The sequence below is a fragment of the Bos mutus genome, chromosome 17 (genome assembly GCF_027580195.1).
Source record: "Bos mutus isolate GX-2022 chromosome 17, NWIPB_WYAK_1.1, whole genome shotgun sequence".
Classification (NCBI taxonomy): Eukaryota; Metazoa; Chordata; class Mammalia; order Artiodactyla; family Bovidae; genus Bos; species Bos mutus.
In genome coordinates, this window is record NC_091633.1 from 68,425,252 (window position 1) to 68,440,692 (window position 15,441).

The following is a 15,441-nucleotide window of genomic DNA, read 5'->3' on the forward strand; positions in this document are numbered from 1 at the left end:
AGTGATTTAAAAGAAAGATACTACTTCCATATGTTAATTTTTAGAATCTAGATAATAAGGCATTAAATGAATGCATTAAATTTAAAAGCAAGGAGCTGATCCTGGATTTTGTGCAACTCTCTTGGTAAGCTGGGAACCATGTGTGAAGGAAGTGACCTTGCTTCATCTTCAGCCAGAACTGGGTCTGTGTGGTTTACTGGGGTCTGAAGTCAGAAAGCCCTGGGTTAGGACAGTGCATCTCTGGGTAAGTCGGTCTGACCGCAGATATTTCCCTGTCACAAAGACAGGGCAGTAATGAATCCATCAGAGGGTCCTGTGTCGAGACCGATATTCAGCAGAGTCAGTGAAGCACTGGGCGTGTGCCCCGGGGTGCTGTTCAGGCTGAGGAGGCAAGAAGAACGCCTGCAGGAATGGAGACCCGGGTGCCCACACAGGCCAACAGGCGCCTGTGGCGGATGTTAGCGATTATTATTTCCACGGAGTGGTTCATCTCATTAGATATTATGGGTTGTAAATGAACATTTTTGTGTTATGGGTCCTAGTGGGGATCTCGGGTATATTTTCTGCTGTTTGCAGAAAGTTATACCAAAGAAATAAGTCCATTAAATGCATAATAGGCTTTAGTCCTTGGGAAACCCAAGGGTGGGTTCTTCTCTCTTACAAACTCCTGGGAGCATGCAATGGAGGAGACAGTAGCCAGTCTAATAAAAAACAGGCAAGTTCAGGAAGAGGAAACGAGAGATGCCACAGAAACCAAAGACAAAATGGACTTTTTGCTTTACTTCTCTATTTCCTACGTAAGTATAACATTGTCATGAGAACCAGACAAATTTAACATGGATGTGATCTGTAGATTTAATTTCAATAATTTAAACAGCAACAGGAACAGCTTCATAGTTAATTGATAGATCTAAAATAATTTTTTGAAAAGAATCTTTATTTTTTTTCATTACAAATGTTAAACTGTAGAAATTTTGGAGAAGAAACTACAGCATATAAAAGAAATTAAAGAGTCAGCTCTTATCCCTTCACCTTGAGCTAACCTCTGGTAACTGGAGATAGGTTAGTGCTCTCCATAATTTTTTCAATGTGTATATATATATTACTTCATAAAACTGAGATTAGATTTTACATGCTTAAACTGTATAAAGAAAATAGCATCTCTTTTTTTGCCCCTGATATTGTTTGGTAATTATCTAACATTTCTAAGCTCTGAAGTTCAGTCACAATTCCATGCAGACATCTATTGGTTTACTTGCTCAGAGTTCTAAAGGGCCATCATGCAGCTCTCCATAAAAAATAAGTGGCAAATACCCCAGAGGTCGAACACATCAGAGGTCACATACAACAGAGGTCATTTAAGGACTCTTGTACAGAAGAGAAACTAAGTGTTAGTTGGTGTTTATCCAACTGCAAGGTGCTTTGTCAATACCCAGTTCAAGAATCTCGTTTTCTCTCTTTAACCTTGCACATGGCTGCTATGTAATATATATGGAATTGTTGAAATGTCTGCTGAGTAGGGAAATAAACTAGAGTTAAATCTTCTAATAATCTGGATGATGAGCCAGTTGTAATACTGAAGCATTGAGTAGTTTCAAGAAGGAAAATTACCAAAAGGTAGAAATCTTAATGTGAGGGACTTCCTTGGTGTTCCTGTGGTTTAGAATCCACCTTCCAACGCAAGGGATGTAGGTTTGATTCCTGGTGGGGGGACTAAGATCCCATATACCTCGGGGCAACTAAGCTTCTGCCCTGCAACTAGAGAAAGCCTATGCATTCCAATGAAGACCTGGCACAGCCAAAAAAACATCTTAATGTGAGATCTCATCATAACTATGATGGAATTTTGTATAAAGGACATTGCCAACATTTTTTTAAATTTATTAAGTACAATTGATTTATAGTGTTGAGTTAATTTCTGCTGCACAGCAAAGTGATTCATTTATACATATGTGTCCATTCTTTTTCACATTCTTTTCCATTATGATTTATCACAGAATACTGAATATAGTTCCCTGTGCTACACAGTAGGAGGTTGTTGTTTATCCTTTCTATATATAATAGTCTGCATCTGCTAATCCCAAACTCCCAATCCAACAGTCACCTGGCCCCCCTCCGCACTGGCAACTCCAAGTCTGTTCTGTCTGGGAGTCTTTCTGTTTCATAGATCAGTTCATTTGTGGCATATTTTAGATTCCACGTATAAGTGATATCAGGATATTTGTCTTTCTGATTTACTTCACTCAGTAGGATAATCTAGGTCACCTATGTTGCTGCAACGTGTTGCCCGTGTTTTGGCAATAGACGTGTTTCCTTTTTACTTCATTCAAGTGTAATGTCGTCAAGTGTTGCAGATGTCTGGTGTGATGTATAGTGGTGACTATTTAGTAAATGACCAGTAATTTAAAATGAATTAATTTGAGGGAGTTAAACGTGGTAATACCATTCTTAGGTTAATTTGTTCTGACTTCTCAGTTCTGTTCATTTTTTCTCTCTTGTTGGATTGGTTCATTTGTTCAGCAGATATTTATTAGTGCCTCTTATGTGTCAGATGGTGCCCAAGTGCTGCAAAGATAGTAGGGAACAAAACATAAAATCCTCTGTGTTCATGGAGAGGAAGAAAGACAGTAGACAAATGAGTCTATGATGTGATTTCAGGTGTTGAAAAGGGCTGGGATGGAAGCGAAAACAGTATGGCCATGGAAAGAGTGTGTGTGTTTACGTGTAAACAGGTGGCCCCGAAGAAGAGAGGGGTGCGCTCCCTCAGTCACCCGTGCGTGGGCTGAGTGTGCAGCAGCCCCAGCGGACCCCGCGCGGCTCTGGCCCATTGTATGGACAGCAGCACCCGGTGCTAACGGAAGGGCTCAGTGGTACCAAAGCTGCCGCGGGGTAACAAGAACAGAGACCAGAAAAGACCGTGTCCTTAAACCATAGATTTAATGACTCTACTTCTTTGAAGATGTTCAACCGATAAGACGGCATTTGTTATAACTCAATAAAATTGTATGTGAGAAGCACTTTGCAGACCTCTGAAACCCATCCCAGGTGAGATCACTGTAAGCCAAGCTCGGGATGGGATGTCCACGGTGGGTGGTACCAGAAGTGCCACAAGCCCGGATGAGACAGTGGTTGTAACCGGAAGGATGCAAGGCCTCTGTGTTTATTCCACTGCTCAGCTTCTGCTTAAATTCTTTCCACACAGACCCAGTGCCAGCTTTTATTCAGTCCTCTGAATTCTTGGGATCTCTAAAAATTAAAAGAGTGTTAGAAAATATTTCCACATGCAGTACATCGCTTCTGGGGTAAGCGTGCCATGTTATTCCAGCCCTAGTGAATAGGTAATGCCTTGGACGATCCCGATGACCACGGGTTGCCAGGCCACCAGGTAACGAAGCCAGTCCAGGATCTGTCCGTATAGAAAGTGTGTGCGCTCCCAGCTGAATCTCAGTTAAGGAGGTTGCGCTACATCTAGCCACATAGCAGAAATAGTCACTGTTATTTATACTACATCTGATTTCTAAAAGTAAAACGGTCTACAATAAAATCCCCAAATACAATCCCAAAGAAGAATAAAAGGTAAGGGTCACATACTGAAAGAAAGAGGAAGCGGGGGATGATGAACGTGGAAAACGAAGGACGATGAAAACTACCGTTGAGCGAGCAAAAACAGCTCTGGGCTATTCTGCCCTCGTTCATCAGAGGGAACTCACTGCATGTTAAAAAGGAAGGCATTAGTTCACTGATAATACATATCCTATCCTGGTCCCTTGGCTAGACTGTGCTGAGGGAACTTCATACGTAGTATCTCTATTAGCCGTGTTATACACGGAAAGGCAGACTTTTCATACGTATCGTTTATCTTACACTGAATCTCAATGAGGAGTGCATGTGTTTCTTTAGCTGCCTTGGAAGAATGATGCTTGTTGTTAGATGCTCCATTCAGAAACACAGTTCTGTATTTCACAGAAAAAAAAGTACATGTAATATTCAAAAGTTTATTCTCTCAAGACCGTTTCGTTCTCTCAAAGAAATCAATTGTCTTTTATTATTTAAATGATCGTTAAGGTGACATTTATGACCACATTATCACCCATTTTATGACAAAGACGCATATACTGAGGTTTCACAAGTGAGTTACTAGTCGAAAGCTGTTCTGGCTCAGCCTAGTGAGGAGAGAATGTGCATGACGGCCTTCTGCCGGGGCTGGGGCTGTTCTTGGCCAGGTTCTGAGACAAAAGCCAGCTGGGAGGGAGCTGAGTGGGTTCTCTGTGCCGGGGTGTGGCTCTGAGACCCAGGGCCCACCTGCGCTGCCGCCCCTGCGGCTCTACTGACAAGTCCTTCCTTACCTGCAGCTCTCAGCCACGGCGGCGCTTCTGCAGATAGCCACTGGTGAACCTGCACAGTGAGGGTTGGTGAAGAGTCAAGGGAGCAGGGATGGGGGATCTCCTTTAGCACTGTGAAAGTCGGGTGACTGGAACTTAGAAGGAATACGGTAAGTCCCCTGCGTATGAGTGAGTTCCGTTCAGAGAGTGCTTTCATAAGTCCAACAAAGTTATCTAGGTACCCAACTAACATCATCATCTACATACTGTACTTTTCACACAAATAACACATAAAAATCAAGCAAACAAAAAATGACACATTTTTAATCTTATGAAAAGTACAGTAGTACAGTACAGTGGCTGAACAGACACACGAGCTAACTTACATGATTGGACATGCAAAGGCACATTCCCATCCCTGAAAGTTCACGGCTTGGAGGTGCATACGTAGGGGACTGACTGTCGGAAGGCTGCTGCTGAGGAGCTAAGAGGGAGTTCCTGGCAGGCTGTGGCCATCCCCTCAGGGCTCTTCCACTTAAGGGGGATGCGTTTTAGATCTGTTTACCCCCCTGGAAGAGACACTGTGGTCTTGGGCGGGTGGGGTGGAGGGCCAAGGCTTGTAGTCAGCGCTGGAGAGGGACACTCCCTTCCTGTGACCTTAATGAGATGTGAGTTTATTTGGTCGGGGGTCCCTGCTGTCCATAAAAATCCTGTTGTTGCCATTCACTGACCAAATCTGTAGTAGGTCTTCAGTCCTTTCAATATTATTATTACTTAGGTTAGCCTAAGAAAAGATGAGATACAGCAAGGAATTAAAGAAGCCAAAACTCAGGGGGAAAAACCCTACTAATTCTGGAAATAATACAATTTTGTACACCTTAAAAATACTTTTCTATAGTTCACAGTTGGGGCTTTTAAATTTTCTATTCTATTTCCCTCCCCATCCACTCATCTTATCCACCTGTTATTTATCATCTGTCTCTCTGCCTATCTATCATCCATTTATCTGCCTACCTACTTATCTTATCCGCCTACCTACTTATCTTATCCTTCCATACATTCATATTATCCATATTTGCAATGTCCCATCACATTTTCACTAAAGCCCTTATAGTGGAATAAGTGGAATACAAAGAGTAGAATGTATCTTTTTTGGCATTTAACTTAGCTAGAATAGTAACGCAGACATGGGCAAGAAAAGGGACAAGTCACTTTGAAATAGGTAGTTAGGGAAAACGGTGTTTTCTGCCGTACCTGTAGTGATGATAAAGAAAGTTTAGATTAGAGAATGTGTTGCCAGAAAATAATATTTCATAACTTCATAAAAAGGATACGGGTTATTGATCATCCTCTTCAAATCGACCTTCTCTTTGCAGTAAGGGCACGTCTGCTTTTTACCAACAATACACCAACCTCGGATGCAGAATTCATGAAAGCTTAGGGATCTTGTTAGGGAAGATACTGAAAGGCAAGGTCTACTTCATGACGATGTGATGGAAGTGATCCCGCCTGTTGGGTGGAGTGGTGGAGGCAGAAATGGCTCTCGGTCATGACTTGGTTGTGTCTATTGCTTTCCTAGAGCCTCTGCAGGACAGTGGAGCCACCAAGGACAGTGAGCTTGAAGTCAAAGCCTATGACCTTGAGGAGTTTACTGATCTTCTTAGCCTTACATGTTCTGACCTCAGATTCTGTGATTAAATTAGACAAAGAATGTGGATGTGCTTTTTTACAGGATGTCTTATGCAAACATATCCTCACTTTTTGTGCATATCTCTGCATTTATCATAGCATCTCCCCATTTAGCTTTTTGGGCACCTACCCACTACCATCTATGTAATGAGATTCAGTTCAGTTCAGTTCAGTTCAGTCGCTCAGTCATGTCTGACTCTTTGTGACCCCATGAATTGCAGCAAGTTCAAATTATTTGTGGTCAAATATTTGTACAGATATTTCTATTAGCTTCATAAGTTTTTTCTCAAGTTTTTATTACTGATAAGGAGCCAGTTATTTTGAAATAGAATATATAGAATCTAGGCACTTACAGATTCATTTGTATACAATCCCTTTTGATGCTTTGTCCCCAAAATTGACAATGAACCGTATGTTTTCCCTCAGCACCAGGGACTGAGTCTTACAGAGCCTGAGTCAAGTCACTCTGGGTCATGACTTTTTGTGTACTTACATATCTCTCCTGGGCAATGTGCTACCTGTGGGACAGTGACTCATTCATCTCTGTGCTCAGCACCTTAAGCAGTGCCTTAGTGCCTGTTTGGGGGCTTCCCAGGTGGGACTAATGGCAAAGAATCCACCTGCCAATGCAGGAGATGCAAAACTCAAGTTGGATCCCTGGGACAGGAGGATCCCCTGGACGGGGTAATGTCAGCCCCCTCCAGTGTTCTTACCTGGAGAACTCCATGGACAGAGGAGCCTGGTGGGCTATACTCCATGGGGCCTCAGACAGTTGGACATGGACATGACTGAGCGACTAAGCACACACACACACACACACACACACACGCCTATTTATTGAATGAATATTTGAATGAATCATTCAAAACCAATTACTATTGCAAACTTATTTTCCTTGGGTTCCACAGCTTATAGATTTGAGTAAGATCATTAACTGGGGCTTTTCTGGTGGCTCTGTGGTGAAGAATCTGCCTGCCAATGTAGGAGATGCAGGTTCAATCCCCGGGTTGGGACGATCCTCTGGAGAAGGAAATGGCAACCCACTCCAGTATTCTTGCCTGGACAGAGGAGCCTGGTGGGCTACAGTCCATGGGGTCACAAAAAGAGTTGGCTATGACTTAATGACTAAACAACAAACACAATGATTAACTATGAGATTCATCGTGTTGATTTCTTTCTATAGTCACTGACCCCAGGTGGCTTTCCCTGATCTGCTACAGAACCCATGTAGACGTTCCCTCACTAACGGAGGGCGTGGAGGTGGAGACAATCAAGGCCACGCAGATGATTCCTCGGTATTAGATTGGTGTGCGACCAAGAGTCCCCATTCTTTTATGTTCTTGGAACTGGGGTCACTTTTGCATGTTTGGGTTAACATAAAGTGTATTATAACAAAGATACTAAGTCAAAACCTGTACAGTTCTTCATTCAAAAGAGCTGGTGTATAGCCCCATACCCTCCAGATAGGTATGGCATTCAGGGCTCATTGAGCAAGCATTGAGATGTTCATCTCCTCTTTAATATCCCCTTTTATCTTCAAAATCTCATATGCAAAGCCTTCACCCCAGCAGAATTTCTGCAGAGCAAGACTCAGATTCCCACCCCTTGTTAATATGATTCATGTTTGCCCACTCCTTGCTAATATGACTCATGCTAAAATGGGCCATTAATAATACTCCCTGCAAAGCAAATTTAAAGGTGACTACATTTTCGATTACATATGCACACATGTACAACAATCCCTAAGGGCTTTTAAAGATGGAGAGAGAAAATATTTCCACTTGCAAATGGCAGAAGGGGCTCTGTTCCAACATTTGAAAACTAAATCATATTTAAAACTAGGACCAGACTTGGAAAATTTCTACTAAGAATGATAGGTTTTTGGGAAATGTATCACACTGAAAAACCACATAGAATCCCACATGGGATATCTTTGTGTTTCTTACCTTAAAATGTTAAGACTTAAATGTTGGAGTAAAGGCTCCTATTACAGTTCAGATGCATTTGGTCCAGTTTTTTACTCTCAGGATTGAATAAATGGAATCTGTCCAGATTAAACAGAATCAAATCATGAGTGCTGCACGTCTATGGTGTTACTGACTGAGTTTGGTGGGCTTCAGAAGCAAGAGGCAGATGGTTTGATCACCTTATAATGCCAGAGCTTTGAACTGACTGAGTGCCCAGCAATATTATAAAATTGATATTGTACTATCAAATAAAGATAAATGATGCCTTCTTTTCCCTGTATGAAGAGAAGAATTAAAATACTGATTGTTGGTCAATGCAAACACCACTGTGGCATCCAGAGTTACGTGCTCAGGCGGTGCAGCCTCGGCCCAGGGCTCTTGATGCCAGCATCTCTCAGCACATGGAGCCCTTCCTCACTGTTGCTGGAGTCCCAGAGGGTGCTGGTTTCCAGGGCCAGGCTGGTCTGGCCCCCAAAGATCCCTTCTCCTGTGGATAGTGATTTGGGGCACAACCCATAGGCCAGGGAATCAAATGGTCCAACTGTAATTTAAGGTGTCCTCTTTTCAAGACCAAAGCTGATACTTGGCTTTCCCCATCACCACTGTGGACACAAGCAGGTTCCTGAGAATTATTTCCAGGTAAAACACGCCACCATTAATACCGTAGATGTGTAGCACTCATGATTTGATTCTGTTTAATCTGGACAGATTCCATTTATTCAATCCTTAGAGTAAAAAAACTGGACATTGTCATTCTTGTTCTTGTGAGATTCAGACAAGGGCTCCGCCAGGCAAGTCCTGAGCTCTGCCCTGCAGCTGAAACTGCACTCTGTTCTTCACTCCCCACCCTCTCTCCCCTGGTCCTCACTGGCTACCTGTGTGCTTAAGGCTTCACCGGCTCTCCCAGCCAGCCTCTGCTCAGATGCTGCAGCCCTCCTGTTCGTGTGGCCTGAAGACTCCTTTTAAAAAAGCAATTACTGGGGGAGGAGGAGGGTGGGGAGGAGGAGGGAAAGAGGTTTACCGCCTGCTAACTAAGAGCAGTTCATTATTCATCAGGGATCAGAGAGAGTCTCAATAAGAAAATGGACAGGAGCATAAAGGCTTGGGGTTTGGTGAAGGGAGCTAAGCAAGGCAGAAGGAAGTGGGGAGAAGGAGGAGACAAAGGAGGAGGAGGGTAATGGGACAGTCTTCCCTGATTTTCCATCTCCCGGCTTGAGGAAGGCCAAATGGCCTCCCGTGAAAAAGGATACACATGCTTGCATGAAAGCTGGTAGGTGTTTTCAATGAGCCCTTCCTCATCAAGTTCCACAATGATCTTCTGCCCACACACGGCGCAGATGTCGTCCGACAGACTCCTGGTGGGCATCCCACTGCCGCTGTAGAACTGTTGGGGGACAGGCCCAGAGCACACATCATTCTGTGAACACAGGGAAGCCACTGGCAGCTGGAAGACATAGAGGCTTCACCGTTTCTCTGCTGCTTTAGAACTTGAAACGTGTTTTCCCATAGAACAATGCTACTGTGGGGTGAAGGTTTCCCAGGCAAAACCCCACTGAGCCCCAAAGCACATCGCTAATTGTAACCACCTAACTTCTCCACTGAGGAATCCTTTAAGAGGAACAGTTTTATCGAGGGCTATAGTTCAGAATGACATGGGAAGCTTTTTAAATTCACCCAGAACCTGACCCTTCTCCTTATTCTCCTGAGACTCTGATTCCCAGATCTCAAGTAATCCCAGACATCTATGTATCTTTTAATTAACTTTAATATAATTAAAATTTTAATCAATTTAAATAAAATCCCATCTGACTATAGGGAGTATGAAGACTAATCCCATTAGAAAGCAGCGCATTTAGAATTCTAACTTGGGACATTGCATCTCCCCAGGGCTGTGGATGAGGAGCGATTCCTAACATTGGCAGCACATTAGAATGTCTAAGAAGCTTTTTTAAAAATAAAAGATTTATTTTATAATTGTTTTAGATACAAAAGATACAAAGATAGAATAGAGTTTCCACACCAAGTTTCCCCTGTGATTAACATTTTACATTTAGGGTGGTACATTTGTTACAATTAATGAACCAACACTGATGCATTATTATGAAATCAAGTCTATACTTTGTTCAGATTGCTTGGTTTTTCTCAAATGTCCTTATTTTGTTCTAGAATCCCATCCAGGATACCATTAATTGTCTTATCTCTTTAGGCTTCTCTCTTTTTTTAATTTTTTAGGCTTCTCTTGGCTTTGGCAGTTTCTCAGACTTTTTTTCCCTATGATTGACAGTTTGGGGGTGGGGGCGGTGCTTATAGAATGTCCTTCACTTGGATTTTAGCTAATGTTTTTTTCTCTTGATTATGCTGAGCTTATGAGTTTTAGGGAAGAAGAGAACAGAGGTGAAATGCCACCCTTACCACATCGTGTCAAGGGTGCGTGCAGTCCACATGATCCATCGTTGCTGATGTTGACCTTGATTACTGAGTTTGAGGTAGTGTTTGTCAAGTTTCTCCACTCTACAACTACCTTTTACTTCTTTTACTTCTTTCTACACTGTACTCTTTGGAAGGAAATCACCATCACCACGAGCACTTCACACTTAGGGAGTGGGGAGTTAGGAGTTATGGTCCACATCTGTATCAGTCAGAGTTCTCCAGGGAAATGGAACAGAGGATATGCATGCATGTGGGTCGGGGGAGAGTGGGCAGAGAGGGAGAAAGGGGGAAGGGAGAGAGAGACTCATTTTAAAGACCTGAGGCTGGCAAGTCTGGAACCTGGAGGGCAGGCTAACAGGCCGAACTCTGGAAAGAGTTTTCAGACTTGAGGCAGAACTCCTTCTCTGAGAAACTTCAGTTTTTGCCCTTAACGTCTTTGACTGATTAGCTTAAAGACCCATCTATATTTTCAAGGGTATTTGCTTTCCCTTAAAGTTAATTACAGCTACAAAATACATTCAAAGCAACATGTAGACTCATCTTTGGTCAAACAACTGGATACGAGAGCCTAATCAAGTTGACACATAAAAGTTAACCATGCAACCTCTTAAAGGTGGAATATCTCCATAAATTATGTGGAATTTGTCTGAATAGATTTGTCTGTTCTCATTTATTTATATATCTATCTATTCAATCATTCACTTATTTCACTGTGGACTCATGGATATTTATTCTAAACTTCGAGTTATAACCCAATACTATTTACTACGAATACTACTGCTACTGTGTTGCTCAAATTGTTTCAGCCTTGGCTTCTGTGTCTCTTTGACATAGCCTCATCATTGTGGGTTTTTTCTTGTGTGGGCTTTTTTTGAGAGCCTCCTTACTTTCTGGCCCTACAAAATACTCTAGGTTCATATTGTATGTTCCCTGCCAAGACCCAGAATCAGACGTTCTCCCAAGGAACACTGTTTCCTTTTATTATAGACTGGTATTAGAAAACAAGATCGGAGCACTTTGTGTGCTCACTGCTACTAAGCTGTCATTGCTTCCAGGGCTTCTTAGTTGACAAAGCAAGGAAATATATCTGTATACTCTAACCCATGTGTATACACATATCTATAAAATATTTCTCTATATATCATCTACATTAAGATACTTATAATCTATGTTATATGTATCTTCCCTGGTGGCTCAGACGGTAAAGCATCTGCCTGCAATGCGGGAGACCTGGGTACGATTCCTGGGTCGGGAAGATCCCCTGGAGAAGGAAATGGCAATCCATTCCAGCACTCTTGCCTGGAAAATCCCATGGACGGAGGAGCCTGACAGTCCATGGGGTCGCAAAGAGTTGGACATGACCGAGCGACTTCACTTTTAAACTTTCACTTTCAATCTATGTTAAGCTAAACACCAGTTCAGACTGATGTCTCTGATCCATTCACAGATCATTCTAGCCTTCTCTCCTTGCGTGTATATAGCCTTCTGAGAGCAAGAAACATAGCTTCCATGACCAGTCTTCCATTCATTTGGAGTCCAGTTCCAGAATACATGCGCAGTGGTATCAGGGTATCCCCATAGCCCTGAGGGGAACTTACTTAATGGAGTGCAGTGCTTACATACAGTTCCTTTTGCTTTTAATCTTAGATCTCCACTCATTTCAAAGAGACTTAGGTCAGCACTTCCCCTGTCCCCCCGACTTCAGAGAGGTTATTTTACACATTTGTAATACAGTTGAATTCTCTTGTCACAGTCCGCATTCTATCCTGGCATTTCCTGACATCCTACATGACTTGTTTTAGATTTGCACACTTAAGGTTTAACCTTTCTGCTATAAAGTACTGTTGATTTTGACAGATGCATAGTGTCATGCATTCACCATTAGAGTATCATACAGAATAATTTCACCACTCTAACAAATTCCCTGTGCTTCACACATTCAACCCTGCTCCCTCCCTAAGCCTCTTGGCAACCACTGGTCTCTTTAGCATCTCCACAGTTGTACCTTTTCCAAATTGTCATATAAGTGGAATCATAGAGTACAGACTGGCTTCTTTCACTTAGCACTATATATTTACGACTCATCCAACTTTCTGCATGGCTTAATAGCTTATTCCTTTTCCTAGGGAGCTTTTAAAACAAAGCAGATGCATTGGCTCCACTCCCAGAGTCTGACTTAATTAGTGTGGGGCTCAGGCACTGGTGTGGTGCTTCCTCTTTACCTCTGTCACAAGCACATGAATAAGTGCATGTACAGACGTGCACACACACACACCATCAGTTGAAGTCACTGGTGGTTGTGCCAATGGCTTGAGACAGTACTTGGTGGTTGGAACGAGGATGGCAGGAGATGACAAGACGTCATAGACTGGTGGGATGGAATCAGGTGAGGAATCTCTGTAAAGCTGGGGTTTAAAGACTTTGTTCTTTTGCTAGGTTAAGTCTTTTCTTCCTGGTCCACTGGAGAACAGAGGAAATTCAACTCTTCCTCTCCTGTCCACAAGCAGGCACAAGAGGCTTTGGAAATTTGTAGAAGGGGGATGGCTCTGGTTTCTGTTGGAGGCACTGGGAGTGAAAATGCTCCCTTCTGTGCTTGCCTTAGACCTCACTAGAAAGGCAGCTGTCTTAGAGATGACACAAGGCTGGCCATTCCAGCATTCCACCACAGAAGTTGGACTCCAGGCTCTAGAGAAAGAGTAAGATGGAGTCTACAGAGATGGGGAAGGGGAGGTGGGGGATGAAACAAAGGCCTTATCGACTAGGTCCTGACCGGTAAGTGGAGGGGAGAACACAGTCCAGAAGGCCAGTCTTTCCTCGCTGCTCACAGCGGTTTCTCCATTTCATACCTGGATGTGTGCCAAGAGACTGGTAGAGGACAGAGATGTGGAATTTCTGAAACCACTGGTCACACCCGGAACCTTTGGGATGTAAGTTTTTAAGAGATGCGCGTGTGTTAGACCACAGATGGTTACTCCTAATATCTGCATCTGGAATCCATCTTTCCAGAAAGTGTGTCCATTCTGAGTTTTAATTTTAAGAGCGTTAAAAAAACTATTAGTGATTTTTTTAATTCCAGGGGACAATACACAGTCAGAACACATTTAGCACACATTTTATCTCTTCTATTTCTTCAAATGCTGTATAATAACTGATCTTTATGATGATTATTACCCTGAGGTACTTATTGATTCTAAAGTGCTTTATGTGCATCAAATATGACTTTTATTTGCATCGGCAGATAAAGGGTTTTTGTTATTGCTGAATTTTTACTAATTCTTTATTTTTATTTTTTAGATTAATTTTTACTAAACCTTTAAATGTTGGCAATTGGAGTATGCTAGATATGGTTACTTCCAGATAATTTGACACCCGGAGAATCCAAGGAGCAGTTGGGCTGATAGAACCAAATAACACCTATTTCTTAAAATGGTCACAAATGTGTAAGATGAGACCATTTTTCTACATACCAAAAATGATTTCAAAGAATGAAAGCAACGCTTACCCCTAGAGTAGAAGCCATGTAGTCCGAACAGATCTCTGCGAAGTCTCTCCCCATTACTCCATAGTAGAGGCCATAGAACAAGGACACGATGCCAAAATCCATGGAATCTCTAGCTTTGATTCTATTGAAAACAACAGCCAAGGGAAGTAAGAATGGGCATCTTGTGGTGGTGGTGGAGGGGGGGTTGGTCTCGGGAAAGACTGCAGCTTGGAAAGTATTTCTTGCCATGGTATCTAAGAGAACCTTGAGTGTATTTTCCTTCATTTATTTGTTTAGTGTTTCTTTTTTTTAAGTGAATTTAAAATTCTCTCCATTCCTTTACGTTTTACCACTCAAGGCTAAGTGGACGAAATAATTCTTGAAAGAGTGTTTAACGTCTTCTTTGGACTGCAGTGCTGAGACAAGCCAACTCTAACCAGAGGTTCTCAAGCTTGGCTGTCGGTGGGAAAACCTGGGCAGCTTGTAAAAAACCTCCATCTGCAGGCTGCACCCTGGGCCAATTACATTAGCTCTCTGGAGGTGGAGCCCATGCAGCAATATTTTTGGAGGCTCTCCAGACAAGGATGATTGCAGTGGGGAGCTAACATGAAGAACCTCTTTAATAGTCCAATGGTTCTCAGCCCTAACTGTATGTTAGGATTACCTGGGGGAGATTTTAAGTATATACTAATACACTATCTTCTAGGGCTCTAATTTAAGTGGCTTGGGGTGGGGTCTGGACAGTAGCTAGGGCTGAGAAGTTTGATTCCTGTGATCAAACTTAGATTTTACAGAATGCTTTCAAATACTTAATCTTACCTAAAAATATTGGAGATAGACATCATTAGCCATACTTTGGTTTGAAAAATGGGGACTTAGGGAAAATGATTGCTTAACCTGACAACTGGTACAGGGATTAAGCTCACATTTTGATGTCATTTGTTACTATGCCATAGTGCCATGTATTAATAAAAAAATTTTATTTTGCAAGTTGGATATTTCAAATACACTAGGATTCTCTACAACAACTCCTATTTCTTTTTTTTTTAATTTATTTTTAATTGGAGGATAATTGCTTTACAATGTTGTGTTGGTTTCTGTCATATAACAAACGTGAATCAGCCCCTTCCCCACCCCCGCCCACTGCCTTCTTTTTCTAAAGGTCAAGGTTTCTTTAAAAAGTGAATGATTAGCTCCTGATGTAATATCTGGATCTTAATGATCACGCTTTCGATTTGCTCCCTCTGCAAGAGTCACTAATACTAGCAATGGAAGTTGGGGATCTGCCTGAGGCAGGAAGGAAGTGGAGAGAGGAGAGGAGGTGGGGGTCTGTCTCTCTCTGGAACCCTCTACTGGTGGTTTCTGTGCTCTGTTAACTTGAGGAGGGAATGGTACAGCTGTGCAGACCTGGAGGGCGGAGGTCTTTTGGTGTTGTGAACTGGGCATTCCAACACAGTGGGCAGCTTCATCCTTCCAAACTGGGGCAGTGACGAAGAATGAAGATGACCTTTCCTCTATGCCCAGGGGAGCATGGATTTATAGTCTAATTGAT

General features: G+C 42.5%; 1 protein-coding gene across 1 annotated transcript in view; it reads right to left on the reverse strand.

Moving 5' to 3' along the window:
- Positions 1–238: 238 nt before the first annotated feature.
- The window catches only part of RNF175 (ring finger protein 175), a 69,592-nt gene continuing 54,389 nt past the window's right edge, over positions 239–15,441 (reverse strand). Inside the window, exons 6-9 of the mRNA XM_070386675.1 lie at positions 13,911–14,031; positions 9,229–9,362; positions 5,657–5,758; positions 239–3,437 (exon numbers count right to left, since the gene is read on the reverse strand). Coding sequence (XP_070242776.1) covers positions 3,317–3,437; positions 5,657–5,758; positions 9,229–9,362; positions 13,911–14,031 — 478 coding nt within the window. The 3' untranslated portion in view covers positions 239–3,316. The remainder of the gene's footprint in view (positions 3,438–5,656; positions 5,759–9,228; positions 9,363–13,910; positions 14,032–15,441) is intronic.